General features: G+C 35.2%; 1 protein-coding gene across 1 annotated transcript; it reads right to left on the minus strand.

Annotated features, from left to right (window-relative positions):
- Positions 1-13,418: 13,418 nt before the first annotated feature.
- On the minus strand, positions 13,419-15,920 carry LOC133834799 (sorbitol dehydrogenase). Its single transcript, XM_062264552.1, has 6 exons — positions 15,733-15,920; positions 15,545-15,612; positions 15,063-15,299; positions 14,477-14,767; positions 14,075-14,262; positions 13,419-13,803 (listed from the first exon to the last, which is right to left on the minus strand). Exons 1-6 carry the CDS (start codon positions 15,848-15,850, stop codon positions 13,611-13,613), a joined length of 1,095 nt encoding a protein of 364 aa, XP_062120536.1. The 5' UTR covers positions 15,851-15,920; the 3' UTR covers positions 13,419-13,610.
- Between the last annotated feature and the right edge of the window lie 1,918 nt (positions 15,921-17,838).

Raw genomic sequence — 17,838 nt, forward strand, 5'->3', positions numbered from 1 at the left:
CCCCTTGCTTGGAAGGCCGATACTTATTGATTTGAGAGCTATTACATCCATTTTTCATCAAATGATAAAGTTCCCAACCAACGCTTGAATTGGAAGCTTGAGAATGCTACAACTCTTCCATTACAACTACTAAAACAAGCTTAGTAATGACCATCATGATTTTTTCTAAACCAGCAGAAGACATGCCAATAGTAGTAATAGAGATGAGCATATCAGAGGCAAAAGAGCAAGCTTCCCTAAACGAGCAGAACACCTCCAAATAGGGAGCTGCCCAAAGTGAGGAAGTGGACTTTGATCCTCGTTTTGGGGATCATGACACTGGAGTTGGACCAATTGAGGACCTCGAGGAGGTTCCGCTCGACCAGGAAGAGCATCTAGAACTGTTAAAATTGGAAAAAACATAGCTGAAGAGGTCAAACTTGAACTCGTACTTTTTTTAAAACACAACCAAGAGTTATTTTCCTAGTCGCACAAAGACATGATGGGTATCAACCCTATTGTGATTAGCCATGCCTTGAATATCAACAAGGAAAATTTCAAACCTATTCCGCAGAGAAAGAGGTTGCTCAACAAAGAAAGGTCTAAAGCCTTAAATGAGGAAGTTGAAAGGCTGAACGAAAATGGGTTTGTAAGAGAAGCTTTTTACCCTGAATGGATTGCAAACCCTATTCTAGTGCCGAAGCCTAATGGAAAATGTAGGACCTATGTTGATTTCACAGACGTAAACAAAGCATGCCCAAAAGACTGCTTTCCTTTGCCAAGGATTGACCAGCTAGTTGATGCTATAGCAAGACATTAGGTCCTTACTTTTATGGATGCCTACTCAGGTTACAATCAGTTAGCATGCACCCTTTTGATGAGGAGCATACCATCTTCATGATCGACATAGGCTTATATTGTTACAAGGTAGTGCCTTTTGGACTAAAAAACGCTGGCGCGACGTATCAACGACTAGTCAACATAATGTTTAGGCATCAGATAGGCAACAACATGGATGTCTACGTTGATGATATGTTGGTCAAATAAAAAAAGGCTAGGGGCATGTTCAAGATCTAGCATAATGCTTTGATATTTTGAAGCATTACAACATGAAACTTAACCCCTTAAAGTGCTCGTTTGGAGTAGGCTCAGGAAAATTTCTCAGGTTCATCGTTAATTCACAAGGCATAAAGGTTAACCCATAAAAAATCGAGGCTTTAATTGAAATGAAGTCTCCTACCAAGATAAAAGACGTGCAGAGCCTCACTGGAAGAATAATAACTCTCAGTAGGTTTGTCTCAAAGTCGACAGACAAGTGCGTCCCATTCTTCAATCTGCAAAGGGGGAATAACAAGTTTGAATGGATGGAAGAGTATGAGAAAACCTTCTAGGCTCTTAAGGAGCATCTGGCGTAACCGCCAGTCTTGTCAAAACCAGTTGATGGCAAAACCCTTCTTTTATATCTAGCAGTCATGGAGCATTTTGTTAGTGCAACACTTATAAGAGAAGAAGATAAGATCCAACATCCAGTGTATTATATTAGCAAAAGACTTGGTGGAGATGAAACGAGATACCCCTTGATGGAAAAGTTGGAATATTGCCTGCTGCTTGGAGCAAGAAAACTAGGGTTGTACTTCAAAGCTCATCCAATTACATTCCAAACCAACCAGCCTCTCAGGGAGGTTTACAAAAACTGAAAGCATCAAGTCGATTGCTTAAGTGGGCAATAGAGCTTGGGCAATAAGAAATCACCTACCATCCACGAACTGTTATAAAAGGGCAAGCATTACCAAATTTCATTTCTAAATGGACAAGTGTATCAAATGAAAACGAGCAAGTATTAGCATCAAAAGCAAATGAGGAGACCCAGCCAACGTGGCAATTATATGTAGATGCTTTCTCAAATGAGCACAACTCTGGAGCTGGGATAATTTTAACTACACCTGAAGGACATCACATTCATTGTGTATTAAGATTTGGATTTAATGCCTCAAACAATGAAGTGGAATATGAGGTCATGCTCGCTGGACTTCGACTTGCTAGAGACGTAAAAGCTTTATCAATGGATATTTAAAGTGATTCACAGCTAGTTGTGAACCAAATCCTGGGGGAGAACCAAGCTCGAGGAATGAAAAAGGTTGCCTACCTAAGTAAGGCTAAAGACCTTCTTACACAGTTTAAAAAGTACTCCATACTACAGGTACCACGCGACCAGAATTCAAACGCTGACGATTCATCCAAACTAGCAAGCGCTAAGGATGCAGACACTCTGAACATAATACCAGTTGAGCACCTTTCCCAACCAAGTATTAATGAAACAGAGACAACATTGTTGTTGGACAATTCTAAATCTTGGATGAACCCTATTGCTACTTATCTGGAGTAGGGGATTTTCCCCCAATACATAAATGAAGCACGAAATATATCGAGGAAGGTTGCTAGATACGTAATTGTTGATGGAGTGATGTACAAACAGGGGTACTCAATGCCTCTACTTCGGTGTGTCACTAGAATAGAAGCTGATTTATTGATGATAGAAGTACATGAAGGGGTATGTGGCAATCATGTAGGGGCAGAGCCTAGCAAAGAAGATATTGAGGCAAGGGTATTTTTGGCCAACAATGAATGAAGATGCATTGGAATACATGCAAAAATGCAACAAGTGCCAAAGATTCTCTAAGATACCTCGAGCTTCTCCTAATGAGTTGAAAAAAAAAAGGAAAGTCCATGGTCTTTTGTTGTATAGGGGATAAATTTGATCGGGGAAATACCTATGGGAAAAGGAGAAGTCAAATTCGCAGTTGTTGCAGTGGATTACTTTACTAAATGGATTGAGGAAAAACCATTGGCAACTATAACTTTGAAGAAAGTACTGGACTTCATAGTAAAGAATATTATATGTAGATATGGTCTACCAAAAAAGATAATTTCAGACAACGGTACTCAATTTGAAAGTGATCTATTTATAGACTTCTATGCAAGCCATGGTATCATGAATTTTTTTTTTTTTGCAATTGCTCATCCTCAAGCAAATGGACAAGTTGAAGTTGTAAATAAGACTTTGAAAGATACAATGAAGAAGCAACTGGAGCAAGCTAAAGGCAATTGGTCGAACATTTTTCCAGAAGTACTATAGTCATATCGTATTACTGCTCGCACATCAAATGGTCATACACTATTTTCCTTGACATATAGATATGAAGCAATGATACCAGTCGAATTGACTCCTCCATCACATTGACGAAGTACATATGACCAAGTTCAGAATCAATAATTGTTAGCTGAGACTCTTGATCTGATTGAAGAATGACAAGAACAATCACAATTGCCGGTAGCTGCTTACCAGCAAAAACTTGCTCGATATTTTAACTCTCGATTCAGGGATAGAAAGTTTTCCACAAGAGATCTAGTCTTGTAACAAGTGCTTCAAAATACTAAGGATCCTAGAGCGGGAGTTTTGGGGCCTAATTGGAAAGCACTATAACAGATCGTAGACGTTTTACAGCCAGACACGTACAAACTTGCTCAATTAAACGGTGAACTAGTCGCAAGATATTGGAATGACGAACATCTTAGAAAGTATTACCAATGACACTGGTCGCTAGGCACATTTCATTTGACCAGTGTATTTCTTATTTTTGTAATTTTTTGTTGTAAAGGCACGATTTTGCCCATTTTTGTAATAACCAATTACTTTCTAGACTATTTGTTTGTACCTGGTCCTAAGGCACGTTTATGGCATTTTCAAATGACCAGTCATTTAATAATATTTAATCCAAGATGTTTTCATTCAAAAACATTCATTGCTCGTACGAATTTTTTAATTCAATGGGCATGGTTTTGTCCATTTTATTACGAGTTATTTACAAGGGAGTATTCTTGACACATTCAAATTTCGCCAATTTTTTTTATTTTAATAGTATTGCTTAACATGTGATTTTTCTTAACAAGTATACTGCTTTATGAATATTATTGTGAGCAGCAAGTTTAGCTCGAACATGCCTGGTTATTTGGCAAGAGACCAAGGACTTACCTCCTCGATCACTTGGTGGGCATATAGTGTACACATAATCTCACATGAGTAAAAGAGTTACTAGCACAACTGAGTAGTACTTAATTTTTTTTTACAATTTATAAAGTGTTGTGCTTCTACCAAAAAGAACATAAAAATTAAAAACTTTGCTTGTTCACACGAGAAAGAAAGTTAGAAAACTTGTATAGCAATTAATTGCTATATCTAGTCAATGTTAAACAAGCAGCATAGTATGTAATGTAAGAAAAATATTACACAAAATACCTGAGATTAAAAGCTGCTCGGACAGCCAATGTTTTTACACCACGAACATTGTTGCTCGGGTGATCCAAAGTAAAAAGAAAAATAAAAAAACAACATCATTGGTCGACCACATCCTCCTTGATTTCCTCACGAGACTGGTCACCATCTGGATTTAAGGAGATTTCTTGCCTAGGATTCTCAGGAGTAGCAGCCTCAGCAAATTCAGTAGCTTCACGAGCAAGGCACCTGTCAATCTCCTTCTCTAAGAGCCCAGCATGCATGTATTTCAAATCTTTCTCTTTATTGTTTTTCCAGAACATGAAAAAACAATTGAAGGGGACATTCTTGAATCTAGACATATCCGAGGAGTATTTCTCCTTTTGCTGAGAAAGTTCCTCCTCAAGCCTATTTATCTGATCCTCGTCATCCTTCTGCTTCTGATCATGCTTCTCGAGGAGGCGAGTCTGCTTTGTCTCCTTCTCTTTGAGAGCTTTAATAACCTAGCTCTTCCCCTTGATCTCGGTGATCTTCTCCTGAAGATCCTTCTCGAGCTCCTTAGCCGCTTAATGAAATTCTTTTTATTTGCCTCTTTGAATTTCTCCAAAGTGGCCATGGTCTTCTTCAGCTCATCGAGAACCCTCTTTGTTCGAACCCGAGTGTGGGTAAGCGTCGTCACACCCTGCAAAATTATAAAAAAAATAGATGCGAGCAAAAAACTTTGATCAAATACATGAGAGATAATAATCAAAGTACTTACCAAAAACACCTATGAGATAGCCTGACTAAAGGTTGCATCCACAGAGGTATCCTTGAGGGTAGCGAAGGCCTCGGCACTTAGTGATGTTGAGACAACTTTGTGGCGCAGTTTTCAATTTCTTTAGCCATAGACTTAAGCTTCTTAAGTATGACCAGAGAGGTGTTGGGATCAACTATTGAGCGAGCAGAAGAGATGCTCGCAGGTGGTGGCCTTTGTTTGATGGGATAGAAGAAGCCTGACTTGTTGTAGGCAGAACATATGGAGCAGGAGAATCCTGCCTAGGCTACTTGGCCAGAGGCTGGTCTCTGCTCGACCCGACGTCAGTAGTGGTTTTTTTTTTTACGCTCTTCTGGTCGAGGCATGAGAAGAGGTTGAAGCATATAGCTAAAAAATCTCAGAGTCTGACATGACTATAATCAAGAGCATATATGTTAGAAAAATTCAACGAAATATAAAAGAAAAACGAGCAAAAAAGCTAAAGTAAGCATGGTACACATATCTACACTATTGTTTGAGTAGGGTGAATCAAAAAGCCTATGTCTACATTTAGCTACTGGTGAAGTTATACTACAATTTAAATTATTACTTGGGATTTCCTCCTCATCATAAGAAGAAGAAAATGAGATGTTGAGAAGATCTTCATCTTCTACCATTACTTGTTTCCCATTCCCTTTAACCCCAGAATGTGTTGGGACTCTGGTGCGTGGGGCATTTTCCTGCTCCCTTATACTTGTATCCCGTATTCTCCTCCTCGTAGGAGTAGGGGTTGCCTAAGGCTGCTAGTTTTTCCCCATCTCTTGACCGGCTTCTTGCTCGGTAGCTCTTCCACCAGTACCGCTTTCGATGATGGCATCCTTGGTAGTTTGGTGGGACTCGAGCAGGCCAACCAACCTAAGATTGACATTATTCACTAACAACCTACAATTTTTCTTGTCGCGCGTAAGGCTGTCAAGCAAAGCTGCTTGAGAGAGCATGCCTAAAGTATGAGGAAGTCATTCCCATGGACCTAAAACAATGAAGGTAAAATAAGTTAAGTATCAACTTATAAAAGAAAAAGGAAAATGAGAAATAAGAAAAGCTCATTACATCCTCGTTGAAAGGATAGATTTTCTATTATTATATTCAAAATATATTTAATTGAATTTAAATGGATTCAAAACCAATCTAACAACCCAGATAAGATATTTGATTTATTTCAAATCAGTTTCTAAATATAAATTTCCAAAATTTAAATATTAATTTAATTTCTCAAATTAATTCAACATAAGATGCCATAATTAATTCAAAACTAATTATTTTTATTTAATTAATTAATAATTATGAAAATTACAATTAATTAAATAATAAATATATTTTCCATAATTATCTCATAATTACGTATTTTCCCATAAACTAATTTTCATGACAAATATACCCATACCCTGTACAATGTTTATAGAGTCGATCCGGAGACCTATGAGCCTATAATTCCAAGCTCCAATAAATTTAGATTATTAATTAAATCTCACTAATATAATAATCTTATTTATTAATCACAATATTATTCCACTAAAAATATGGGATTGCACATTTGTAATTATAGACTTATATTTACCAGTACTTTATTAAGTGTCCATTGATTTAATCACTTCATGCAATTCAATCCTCCAATAATTGGTTCATAATTAGAGCTAGATTAAATTATCGTTTTACCCCTCTAATTACCTCTTTATCATCAAGTACCATTAATTTACTAGTGAATAGTTAATTTGTAAACATTTATAAATCAAAGGCCTCAAACTGTTCAGTTCCAAAATTAACACTTAAGGGAACCATTGTTCAATCTTCTTATGAAGAAGGCTTGGATTCCATATATGTAAATCATGTCCCCAACCATCTACGTTAATGAGCCCCCAAAATAAAAGCTTTTAGTCTGATCATTCTGATAAACCCTAACGAGTGAATCAAATGACTCAAATAAGATAAACATGAGTTCACGATAACTTCAGGATTTAGATCGATTTGACTATGATCATCGAGTGATATGATTATAACTCGTTATGCTAAACGATATTTTAATAAAGAGTTAAATACATATCTGGTCCAGTCCTATACAATCTTATGGTATAAAGCACATTCACTAAGATGTCCTACTACACTAGTGATCCGGATCTAGATTACATGTATTCATAATACTAGTGGACCGTACTAGCAGTGTTTAATTAAAAATTTCTTAACTTTGATATAAATTGCGGACTTTTTAATTCATTATCTATAACCTTAATCCTCCCGTACCAATACTAGATTATAGCTACATTGATGAATTAGGAATTTTATGATATTTATCTAAATATTATTCAATAATAATAAACATTAATTATATAATAGAATATTTCTTTTATAAATTTCATAAATAATGAACTACTTTCATTGGTTTAAGGGCACTATGCCCAACAAAATACTCAGATATGGCCTTGACGTACTGATGGAGCGGTAATGTGGTGCCAGCTTGTATGTGGAAGCGCGACAAGGCGCTAAAGTCTCCACCAAGCAAGTTAGCATGATGGTCGGCTGGAGGAGTCACAATGCTAATCCCCTAAATGTCTTACCTCTTAGGGTAACCTTCAATAGCACTGCTTGAAAGAGTGATTGCTGGGACAACATGCCATGCCATGTTTTTTTTCTTCCAAGGAGTCTAATGGTGTTAGTCACCTCCACAACTAGTGCAACATTTTCAGGCTACTCTGTAAGTAGTCAGGGTCGTTACACCGTGTGTTAAAAATAGTGTTTGATTCGTTAAGCGAGTCATTTGGACTTAAACGTGTGATTAGGTTAAACGAAAATTTGGTATTAAAAGTTGTTGATAAAAAAGTTGAACTTTTCATCAAAAGGTTTGAATAAATACAAGGGATCCCAAATGTTTCCAAATAAAATACAAGTTTATCACAATTACAAACTTAGCCAACCTAGGCAACATATTTTCAACTAAAGACTCATGTTCCCCAAAATATCTTGACCGTGGCGACCGAGCAGGCTGAGTATGTACACGCTGCCCTACAACTCTCTAACTATGGCTGGTCTAGCTTTCCTTTGCCCTTACCTGCACCACGAAGCACTCGTGAGCCTAGGCTCAGCAAGAAAACCCAAACAATCATACGAATAATTAGATAACATTAACATGTATTGCATACTCTATAACCACAACCAATTCACACAGATTATACATACAATATACTTTCCAAACATTATACGACTCATGTCGAGTAGATGGATGCCACATCTTTAAATGGCCTCGCCACTAAGGCAGATATCACATCCGTGTTATGGCCCCGCCACTACGGCATACATTACACATGTAATGTCGTTAACGCCTCCCGACCCAGCAATCAGTACAAACAAGTATATCAACATAAATTCAAACACAACATGCATTCAACTATAAACGGTTTCATGACACGGTCATTCTCGTGCCCTATTATTGGGGCCACACCCTACACTTGGTGAAAGATACGGTTTTCTTACCTCAAGTCCTCTCGATAGGGTAAGGCGAAAACAAGCACAATCCTTTCCTTCCTGAGCCTTGTCGTACCTCTAGTCGCAACATAATAATAGATACCCATCAAGAAATAAACCAATTACAAGCTTCACGAGAGCCTCCAGGACACGAATTCTACTAAACCAGGTACTATAATCCTTCCTGAGACTTTAGGTTTGAGTTCACGTACTCAAAACCCCCTTCTGGCTAACTTTCCCAATTTGAGTCGCGGCGCCCTTCACTAAGGGTCGTAGTGCTCTACAAGTCAGAGAGCCCCCCAAGCTATCTCCCTGGACACGCACCACGGCGCAGCCCACCAGGCGCCAAGGTGATTCAGAGAACTGCTCTAGCCTCTGAGTTCATGCAGCCCGCGATGCACCAAGAACAAGGCCGCAGCGCAACCCCGCGAACTCAGATTTTCCAGCGATTTTTGAAATTGCAATTCCTCCTGAATCCTCCCCAAACTTGATTTCTAACCCAATTCAACCACAAAATCACACTAGAATTACAAAAAACACTATAAACAATTATCAAAACCCTCTAAAAACCACCAAACTAAAAATTCTAATATTTCTTTAAGAACACCAAAAACAAAAAAACTTAAAGCTTTAGGATTGAGACTTACCTCCTAGAATTTGAATTCTTTACTGGACTTCCCAGGCATAGCAGCCCCTAATTCTTCAAGAACTAGCTTCAATTCCACTAACGTTGCCTCTAGAATCAACACTTTTAAAGTTATCTTTTTAGAGCTAAGTGGAGAGAAGAGAGAGCTAAAGGGAGATAACATGAGAGTGAGGTTTTGCCTCAGACTTTGGCTAAGTCTGAGTTATCCCTTTGCAAAAGACCATAATGCCTCTACCTTAAAAATCTATCCTTTAGGTCCCTAAGGGCAAAAAGGTCATTTGACACCACTTTCTCGGTAAACCTCAAATTCAACTTAAAATTCTCAATTAATCACACTAATCTTCCAAACACTAATATTTTCCCCCAATTATAACTCATACTCCAATACCCCCGGTAATTCACCAAATTACTTAAATACCACTAGGCTCACCCCGAGCCGAGTATTAATCCCCGATGTGACTTTTCTTTCAAATTTCTCATTAGGATCGTCTCGTGCCACACGTCTCAAATATATCCACATAATAATGTGGTCCTTCTCACAAAACACATATATTTACAGATATACCCTCAGCGGGTCAAAATTATAAAAATGTAATTTTTACCAGAAACGGGTCTATAAGCATATTTAATACACCTAAACATGCACAAGTAGTCATATCATAATATAATTCATACAATTCACATATATAATCACAATTAAATCATACTAACACATAAACATCCAATTATGCACTCCTGGCACAGTAATCAAGGCACTAAGCCTTATTAGCAAATTTGGGACGTTAGATGCTCGTTCTGCCCTTGCTCCTGGGCATTATTCTCAATGGTCACTTTCCTTGCGACGTGGGGGTCTGTAGTTGTTCATTTCCTGATCGTTTGCTTTACTCTGGACATATCTGGAAAACAGAAAACAACAGTTACAACCTCTTCAACCATTGAATTCATGCTCGTTGCCCTCCCACTGGTCGGGATTCCGACTGAGAAAGTATCAACATAGTCAGGATGGACAACATAGGTCCAACACTTTGGAAGGAATTTCCTTATTCCTTGGTGCAACTCATCAACCTTACGACGATTCTCTTTGTCCGGGACAAACTAAAAATCATATTGTTGGGATTGCTCCACATGTTAAGTAGGAGTTTCAGAAGTATCACATTTGAGATCAATATCTGGTTGATTCTGATCCACATCATCGACCAACATTTGGAGTACATCTGAGTCAATTAAATAATCACTTCCCCAGTGATCGCGTGCATACATATGGTAACAAGGAAATTGGGAGCTAATTATTCGACCATCGTATGTGTGTCTAAACAGAGTGTGCTGCTTGAATAAACATAATTTTTATTCGACCAGGTGTAAAAATGGATCCAAAAGGTAGTTTAAAAAAAAATTCTCAAACATTTCCACTTACCTTTTGGAGGGAAAATTGCCACTGTTTTGTCAGAAGTTGAAAATCGATTTTTTCTTCAATTCTACTAATTTTCCTATTGTCCAATACACAATCAAACATGCTTGAAGCCTAGAGTTCATTTCCTTACTCCCCAAACACTTATTTTTTCAGAAAGTCAACATTTTTTTCAAGAAAAAACCCAAAGTTCTCACAGTTTGCTGAAGAACACCAAGAACTCGAAAGTGAAAATTTTGAAATTACCACAAAATTTGCATAAAATTACATCGAAAAATCTATGAGAGAGTGATCGGGAAACTTACTTGAATGATGATCTTGAAGAAAAGCTTAATGGAAATTGAATTGAAGTACCAGAAATTGGGGAACAAGAGCTTCGAGTTTGAGACAATTTTTGAGAGAGAGATTAAGGAATGTGAAAAGGGAGAAATAGAAGGGGAAAAGGCAGGGCTATATATAGCCCTTGCCCGCATGTGAGCAGCTGACATCATCAAGGAAAAATTCATCGTAGTTTTTCGAGATGATATGATGTCAATTGCATTGAAAGTGGAACTATTTCCTTTTTTATTAAAAGAAAATCATCATTGCCTTATTTGATGTGAGTAGTACATGAATTGGAAACATAAAACTGCCACTTACTTTATCAAAAAATATCATAATTGCTTGCAAAAGTGGTACTTCGATTTTTTGATGTGTCAAAATTTGAAAATGTACCAACATGGTTAAATCATGCAAGTTTATCTAGTATTGCTTGCTCTAAGATAAACTTAGGGGCAAATGTTTAACCCAAAATTAGACATGGTGATGTGGATATATGAAAATGACACGTGGCAACAGAAAGTATTAAAGCCTGCATGTACTGGTCGAGCATAATCAAATTGAAGGAAGTTGTCCGCCTTGAAGAAATTGAAGTTCATTACACAAAGAGTGTTGGTCGTACAGAATAGCTTGCTCGAGGGTCCACTAATCTCATAAAGTTGCTCGAAGGTGTATATTGTTCGTAGGATATACCAAATAACAAGATTGATCCTAAATTCAAGAGATATTTATGTAACCGATATTTAAATGTATCTTTTTTATTATTTTAAACGTGTAATCAGTTGTAACAATCTCATATTACACATGTAGGGCCTAGATCATGTTTGTAAGGCCCATGACCCATCAAGAGACTCTATAAATAGAGATCTCTCACTGTCATAATTTTCTTATGCGCACTTTACATACAAAATCCATACCAAATTGTATTCTCTCTCAAGCTTAGGACACTTAGTTGAACCGTGTTCTTCTTGATCTTGAGTCTGAGACATTGTTTATAAAAGTGCAAGTGCACATAGGTCATTACCAATTCTTGGGGTCGAACAACTATAGATTCTTTGTATCGTTTCATTTGAATTCAGCTTTTTAAATTATTTACTGTCGTTCAAATTGACTCAGTGTTGTTGACCAAAACGCTGGTCAACAATACCCTTATCCTCCCAAATCCTAATTGGAATTTTCAGTTGGTTAACCAAGCTTTCATCAAGGGGAGAGGCGGAATCCATTTTCTCAATTCATCTGTATCTTCGTGGTGCAACAAATCAATTGGTATGTCACTTCAATCAGTCGGGTCAATATATGGTCAGAAGTGGGTATTGGCAAGCAGTTTGTGTATTCAAGGAATGAGACAAGAAAGCTCTTCGAATGGGCATTCAAGATGGTAGAAGCTTATTTGGTCTTTGAAGATTCCCTCTAAAATCAAGTTGTTGTGTGGTGAACCTCTTTGGGGAATTCCATGCTCAATCTTAAAAATCGTAGTTCCATCCTCTCCTAATTGTCTCATATGCTTGGGGAAGTTGGATCTACCTATCATGTCTTGTGGGGTTGTACATCTCTTAAGACCATTTGAAGTACTTTTGACCAAGTGGTTAGTTTCCATTCTCCAAAAAATGCTCATTTCTATACCTTTATTTTGGAGATTATGGTTGTTCTTTCCCAAGTGGAACTTGAGAAATCGTTGGTCTTATGTAGGTGTATTTGGTTCAGACGTAATAAAAAGATCCATGATTAAATGTTGTCCTCTGATGAACTTACTATTACTTGGGAATTAGATTTTCTAGCCAAGTTCCAGGTGGCCAACAATCATAAAGAATGGGCTGAGACTATGCCGAGTCCGGGTAATTCTTAAAGCCATAGGGACTGCTCCTCCTATTGGCATTATGAAGCTTAATACAAATGTAGCAATGAATTCTAGTAGCCAAAAGGTCGGCCTTAGGGTCATTCTTCGAGACTGCAACAATGGTTCTATATTCTCTGCCTCTTGTTCCTACATATCGGCCTAAGATAGCGAAAGCTCTAGTTGTTTTTAACGAGCTCCGTCTTTGTCGTAGCTTGGGCTATTGCCATATTTTAGTGGAGTGTGATTTTCTAGTAGTGATTAATGCAATTAAGAGGAATTGTATGTCTTCTTCTTACCTACACTCTACTGTTAGAGAGATCATTCTTATTTGTAATCAGTTCAAAATGCTAAATAGTGTTGCTCATGTTAGCGTGTCTCACATAGAAATTCAACAATGTATAAGAGCATGAGTTATTTTAGTCATCACCAATTAATTTTCATATGAACCCGATGTTACTTAAATTTTTTACCCTATGTCAATACTTTCTACAACTACTGTCATTCATTTCACATCTTATTGTCTAAACTACATAACTACTCTAACAGTTGTCTGTTTCTTCTGATTATAATTATTTCTTTATTCAACTTTTTTCTTCTTCTCACAAGTCTAAAATTTATATCTAGAGTTCATCACCACTACTTTGAAGCTGAAATTATTCTTCCCACTTTCTGAGAAAAAAAAATTAGAAAAGAAAACAATAAAAATATAAAAAGTAGACAATCTGATTATTTGTATTAGTAGTACACACACGTCCTTTCTCAAACTACGTAGAGAATAGTCATCAATTCTCCAGCAATCATTGATTTCTATCCAAAGCGTATATTAAAGGATCATAAGAGCATCGTACTTGGTTGAAATGTGTAAAAAGATTTATTGCTTTGCTCAAGTATTAACAACTACAGATTAAACATGACCTTAATGGCAGTGCCACCACGAGCACTAGTTTCGAAAGCTTCTTCCACCTCTCTCTGAGTAAATCCAAACCGGTGAGTTATAAGGGGCTTCACATCAATCTTACCACTCCTTAGAAACTCGAGGCATAGTGGCCATGTGTTCTTGTACCGGAAGATACCAATAACATCAACTTCCCTGTTTATAACCATGAAAAAAATATATTAAGGATTTGACTTGAAATATTAACTCATATTACAACTCAATTTTTCTTAGTTATACTTCATTTCTTTTTCCATACGTTCAGTTCGTTCCAGAGTTTCTACAACAGAACCGAACATCTAATTGTATTTTCTATGTAGCTCATAAGCTATCCCATAATTGAGTCCAAAAAGATGCTCAAATATTGTCATTATTATTAAGGCTTTGTCCAGAGTGAAGCTAAGCTAGTTTTCAATCTCATCTATACCTTGCAGCAGCTGGAGTGAGTGGAACAGTCATCTCACTGTGGCCCATTCCCACAAGGCACACTTTGCCACCTGCACGAGTGGCACTCAGGGCTGTTGACATGGTTTTGTTAAAGCCTGCACAGTCAAAACTAACATCCACTCCACCGATCATGGCTTTGTGTATCTGAGTCACTTCTTCATTTATATCCTGGAAAAAGGAGAAAACAAAACCATGGATTAAGATAAACCATTGTTAAAAACTCAAAAGTACCATGCTTCGTGACAAGAACTGAAGCAACTACTACCAAACGTAAGACTCACAATGAAATTGTATGCATACCATTAACATATAAATAGAGTAAAAAGGAATGGTTACAATGCTGCATTCAATAGCTTTAAACAATGAATTGAATCAGAGAGACCTGAACATTTGTTGAAACTTTGACAGTATCATCTGCACCAAGATCCTTGGCAACTGATAAACGATGGTCATCCACATCGACAATAACAATTCTGGGAGCCCCAAAAGCACGAGCAGCCAGCATCGTGACCAGGCCAATTGGTCCAGCTGCCATGATCAAAACATTCGTCTCTGGACCGATATTGGCTCGGCGACAAGCATGGACACCCACACTTAAGGGTTCACACATTGCCCCTTCCTCCAAGCTGACATTGTCTGGCAGCTTAAAACATAGGTCTGCTGGATGCACTACCTGTCAATGAAAAACAGAATATAAAACACTCGCAATAAACTCCCCACCACACAACCCTATAGTTGTCCAAAAGGAAATTAAGTCATCAATTAAGCTACGTTCACTGTTTTACGATTTAAAGTTTTTCTTTGTGGTTGAAAACAACTCAAATTATAATAAGAAAGTCTCAAATGGTGCCTGATAACAAAGTTAATCTTGTATGCCCTACAGAAAAATTTAAGTTAAACAATTAGGCTTATAGCCTTAACTCTACAACCAAGAAATGGACTCTCCAAGGATGCAAATTTTATCTGACCTGATTGGCAAGAGAACCATGAATAGGTGGAGTAGCAAAAAACTTCATCTCTGGGCATAGATTGTATCGACCTTCTTTGCAAAGGTCACACCTCCAGCAGCTGATTCCAGGCTCAAGTGCAACGCGGTCACCAGGCACAAGGGTCGTCACTCCACTCCCAACTTCTTCTATGATTCCGGCGCACTCATGGCCGATCACCATGGGCTCTTTAACAATGAAATCTGCACATCTCAGGGTCTGAGAGAGAAAAGCAAAACATTTCAAACAGAGGATGATCAATAAGCAATATTGTGTAAAATGCTATGTGGGTACTTCTTGTTTTAATCCAAAGTTCTGTTAAATGAGAGAAATTACAAAAGAATTTGTAACCCGACTCATCTTGGCTACCCAGAAAAACTATTTAAAAAATTATATAAACCTTATAAATTTGGTATTTCGTTTATTGCTAAACCAAATCATTAAGAACATATAAAAGGCTTCACCTTGAGGTAGTGAACATCACTACCACATATGCCAACAGCTTTCATCCTTACTCTAACATCATGAGGTCCTGCATACAATTTTTTAAATATATATATTAAAATAGAAAAAGAAGTGTTCATTGAAAGAGATTATAACCATCATAATATACAAAGTAGGAAAATGTTAAGAGAAAATAATGAAAGGATACCAAGAGGTGGGAGAGTGAAAGGTTGAATCTTGAGATTGTTGACACCAAGAAGCCAGGCAGCCATGTTTTCTTCTTCTCCATCTTTGATTTCCCCATGAGACATCCCTCCCTTACCCATTTCTTTCTCTCTCTGTAATTTAGTTTTAGCTCTTTCTGACTCTTAAAACTTGGTAGTTTCTGAACTCTAAAAAGGAATGAGAAATTGTAAGAGCACTCCCACTAAATATCTTTAGTATTGTTTAATTCTTTTATTATTTTTTTTTATAAATTTTTGTATATATATATATATAAATAAATGTGATACTATTATATTTAATAGTAAAATATTTTAAAAATATATAATATTTAAATGATGTAGATAAAAAATTGATGTATATTATAATATAAAAATTTGAGTTAAATTATAAAAAAATACGATTTGGTGATGTATTTTGTATTACACTTTATTTATAATATTTAGCTTAAACTCACAAAAACATCTTCCATCAGCTCTTTTATACATATATTTATAATAATTATGCACAAAGTTTAATTAATTCATATCTACATTTACATAATATTTGTATATTTTTTATATAATATTTTAATATTATTATTTTTCTTTATAAGTTTTCTCTCTCTTATTTAGTATATATTTATTATTTCTTTTTTCTTTTTTCTTTTTTAAATATTTTATTTTATTTTAATTAATAAAATATGTTTAAAGATATAATATTTAAATAATGTAGAAAAATATATAGAGAAATTGATGTATAGTATAAAATAAAACTTTAAAATAGAAAAATGTGTGCATTTTAGGAAAATATTTTATACATATATTTATAATAATTATGCACAAAGTTTAATTAATTCATATCTACATTTACATAATATTTGTATATTTTTTATATAATATTTTAATATTATTATTTTTCTTTATAAGTTTTCTCTCTTTTATTTAGTATATATTTATTATTTTTTTTCTTTTTTAAATATTTTATTTTATTTTAATTAATAAAATATGTTTAAAGATATAATATTTAAATAATGTAGAAAAATATATAGAGAAATTGATGTATGGTATAAAATAAACTTTAAAATAGAAAAATGTGTGCATTTTAGGAAACTATTTTAAAGTACGAAGAAGAACTCCCGTTAAGAGTGCTCTGGGTGGAACTATGAGAAAACTTTGGGATGGATAAGCATAAGCCAACGTTTTATATTTTATTTTTGAAAGAAAAAAAATATCAAGGGGATATTGATATTATTTGAACTAGTGTGTTTATTAGTATTAGTTATATCTCTTACGTATAAAAAGTGTTTAGAGATATTTATTTTTTTTTGGTTTTAAATGTTTTTTAATTTTTTTTTAAAATTAATTTTAACGGAATATTTTTATATTTAACATAATCGATTGTAAATATGATTTAAACTTAATTAAATAAACAATTAAACAAATTAAAAAAATATATTTTTGAGATATTTTACAATGATAATTATTTAAAAATAATAAAACTATACATTTTATAATTTAAATAAAATTTAATGAAACTTATAAAATTAATATTATATTAAACATATAATATATAATATTTAATAAAAATTAATTAATTAATTAATTAATTAAAATATGATATTTTTAAGATATTTTATGATAATTAAATCATATTTATATAAAAATAATAAAGGCTTACATATCATATTTTTATCTTATAAATTTATGTAATAATTTGTTCTTTAGCGATTGGATATTTTTTTTTTCATCAAATTCACCAAAGTACATTAAGAGATACATTAGAAAATAAAAATAGTTGATGCATGTATACTATTGTCTACATTATGACTTTTTCTATTCTTATTTTATTTCTATTATTAATTTATTTTTAAATATTATTGTGTTTTAATGTAGCCATGTAAATATATATTTATGTCAATATTATGTTTAGAACATAACTTGCTTCACCAAAATTCTTCATCTGGAATTGAGTGCTCAACCAATTCTTCACATCTGACAATTTCTTACATTGTTTCCAATGAGTAAGATATCATCTACATAAAGAACCAAGAATACCACTACTTGATTTGCCTTCAGTTGGTAAACACAAGGGTCATCAATATTCTATTCAA

Source organism: Humulus lupulus, chromosome 5 (genome assembly GCF_963169125.1).
Source record: "Humulus lupulus chromosome 5, drHumLupu1.1, whole genome shotgun sequence".
NCBI classification, from domain to species: domain Eukaryota; kingdom Viridiplantae; phylum Streptophyta; class Magnoliopsida; order Rosales; family Cannabaceae; genus Humulus; species Humulus lupulus.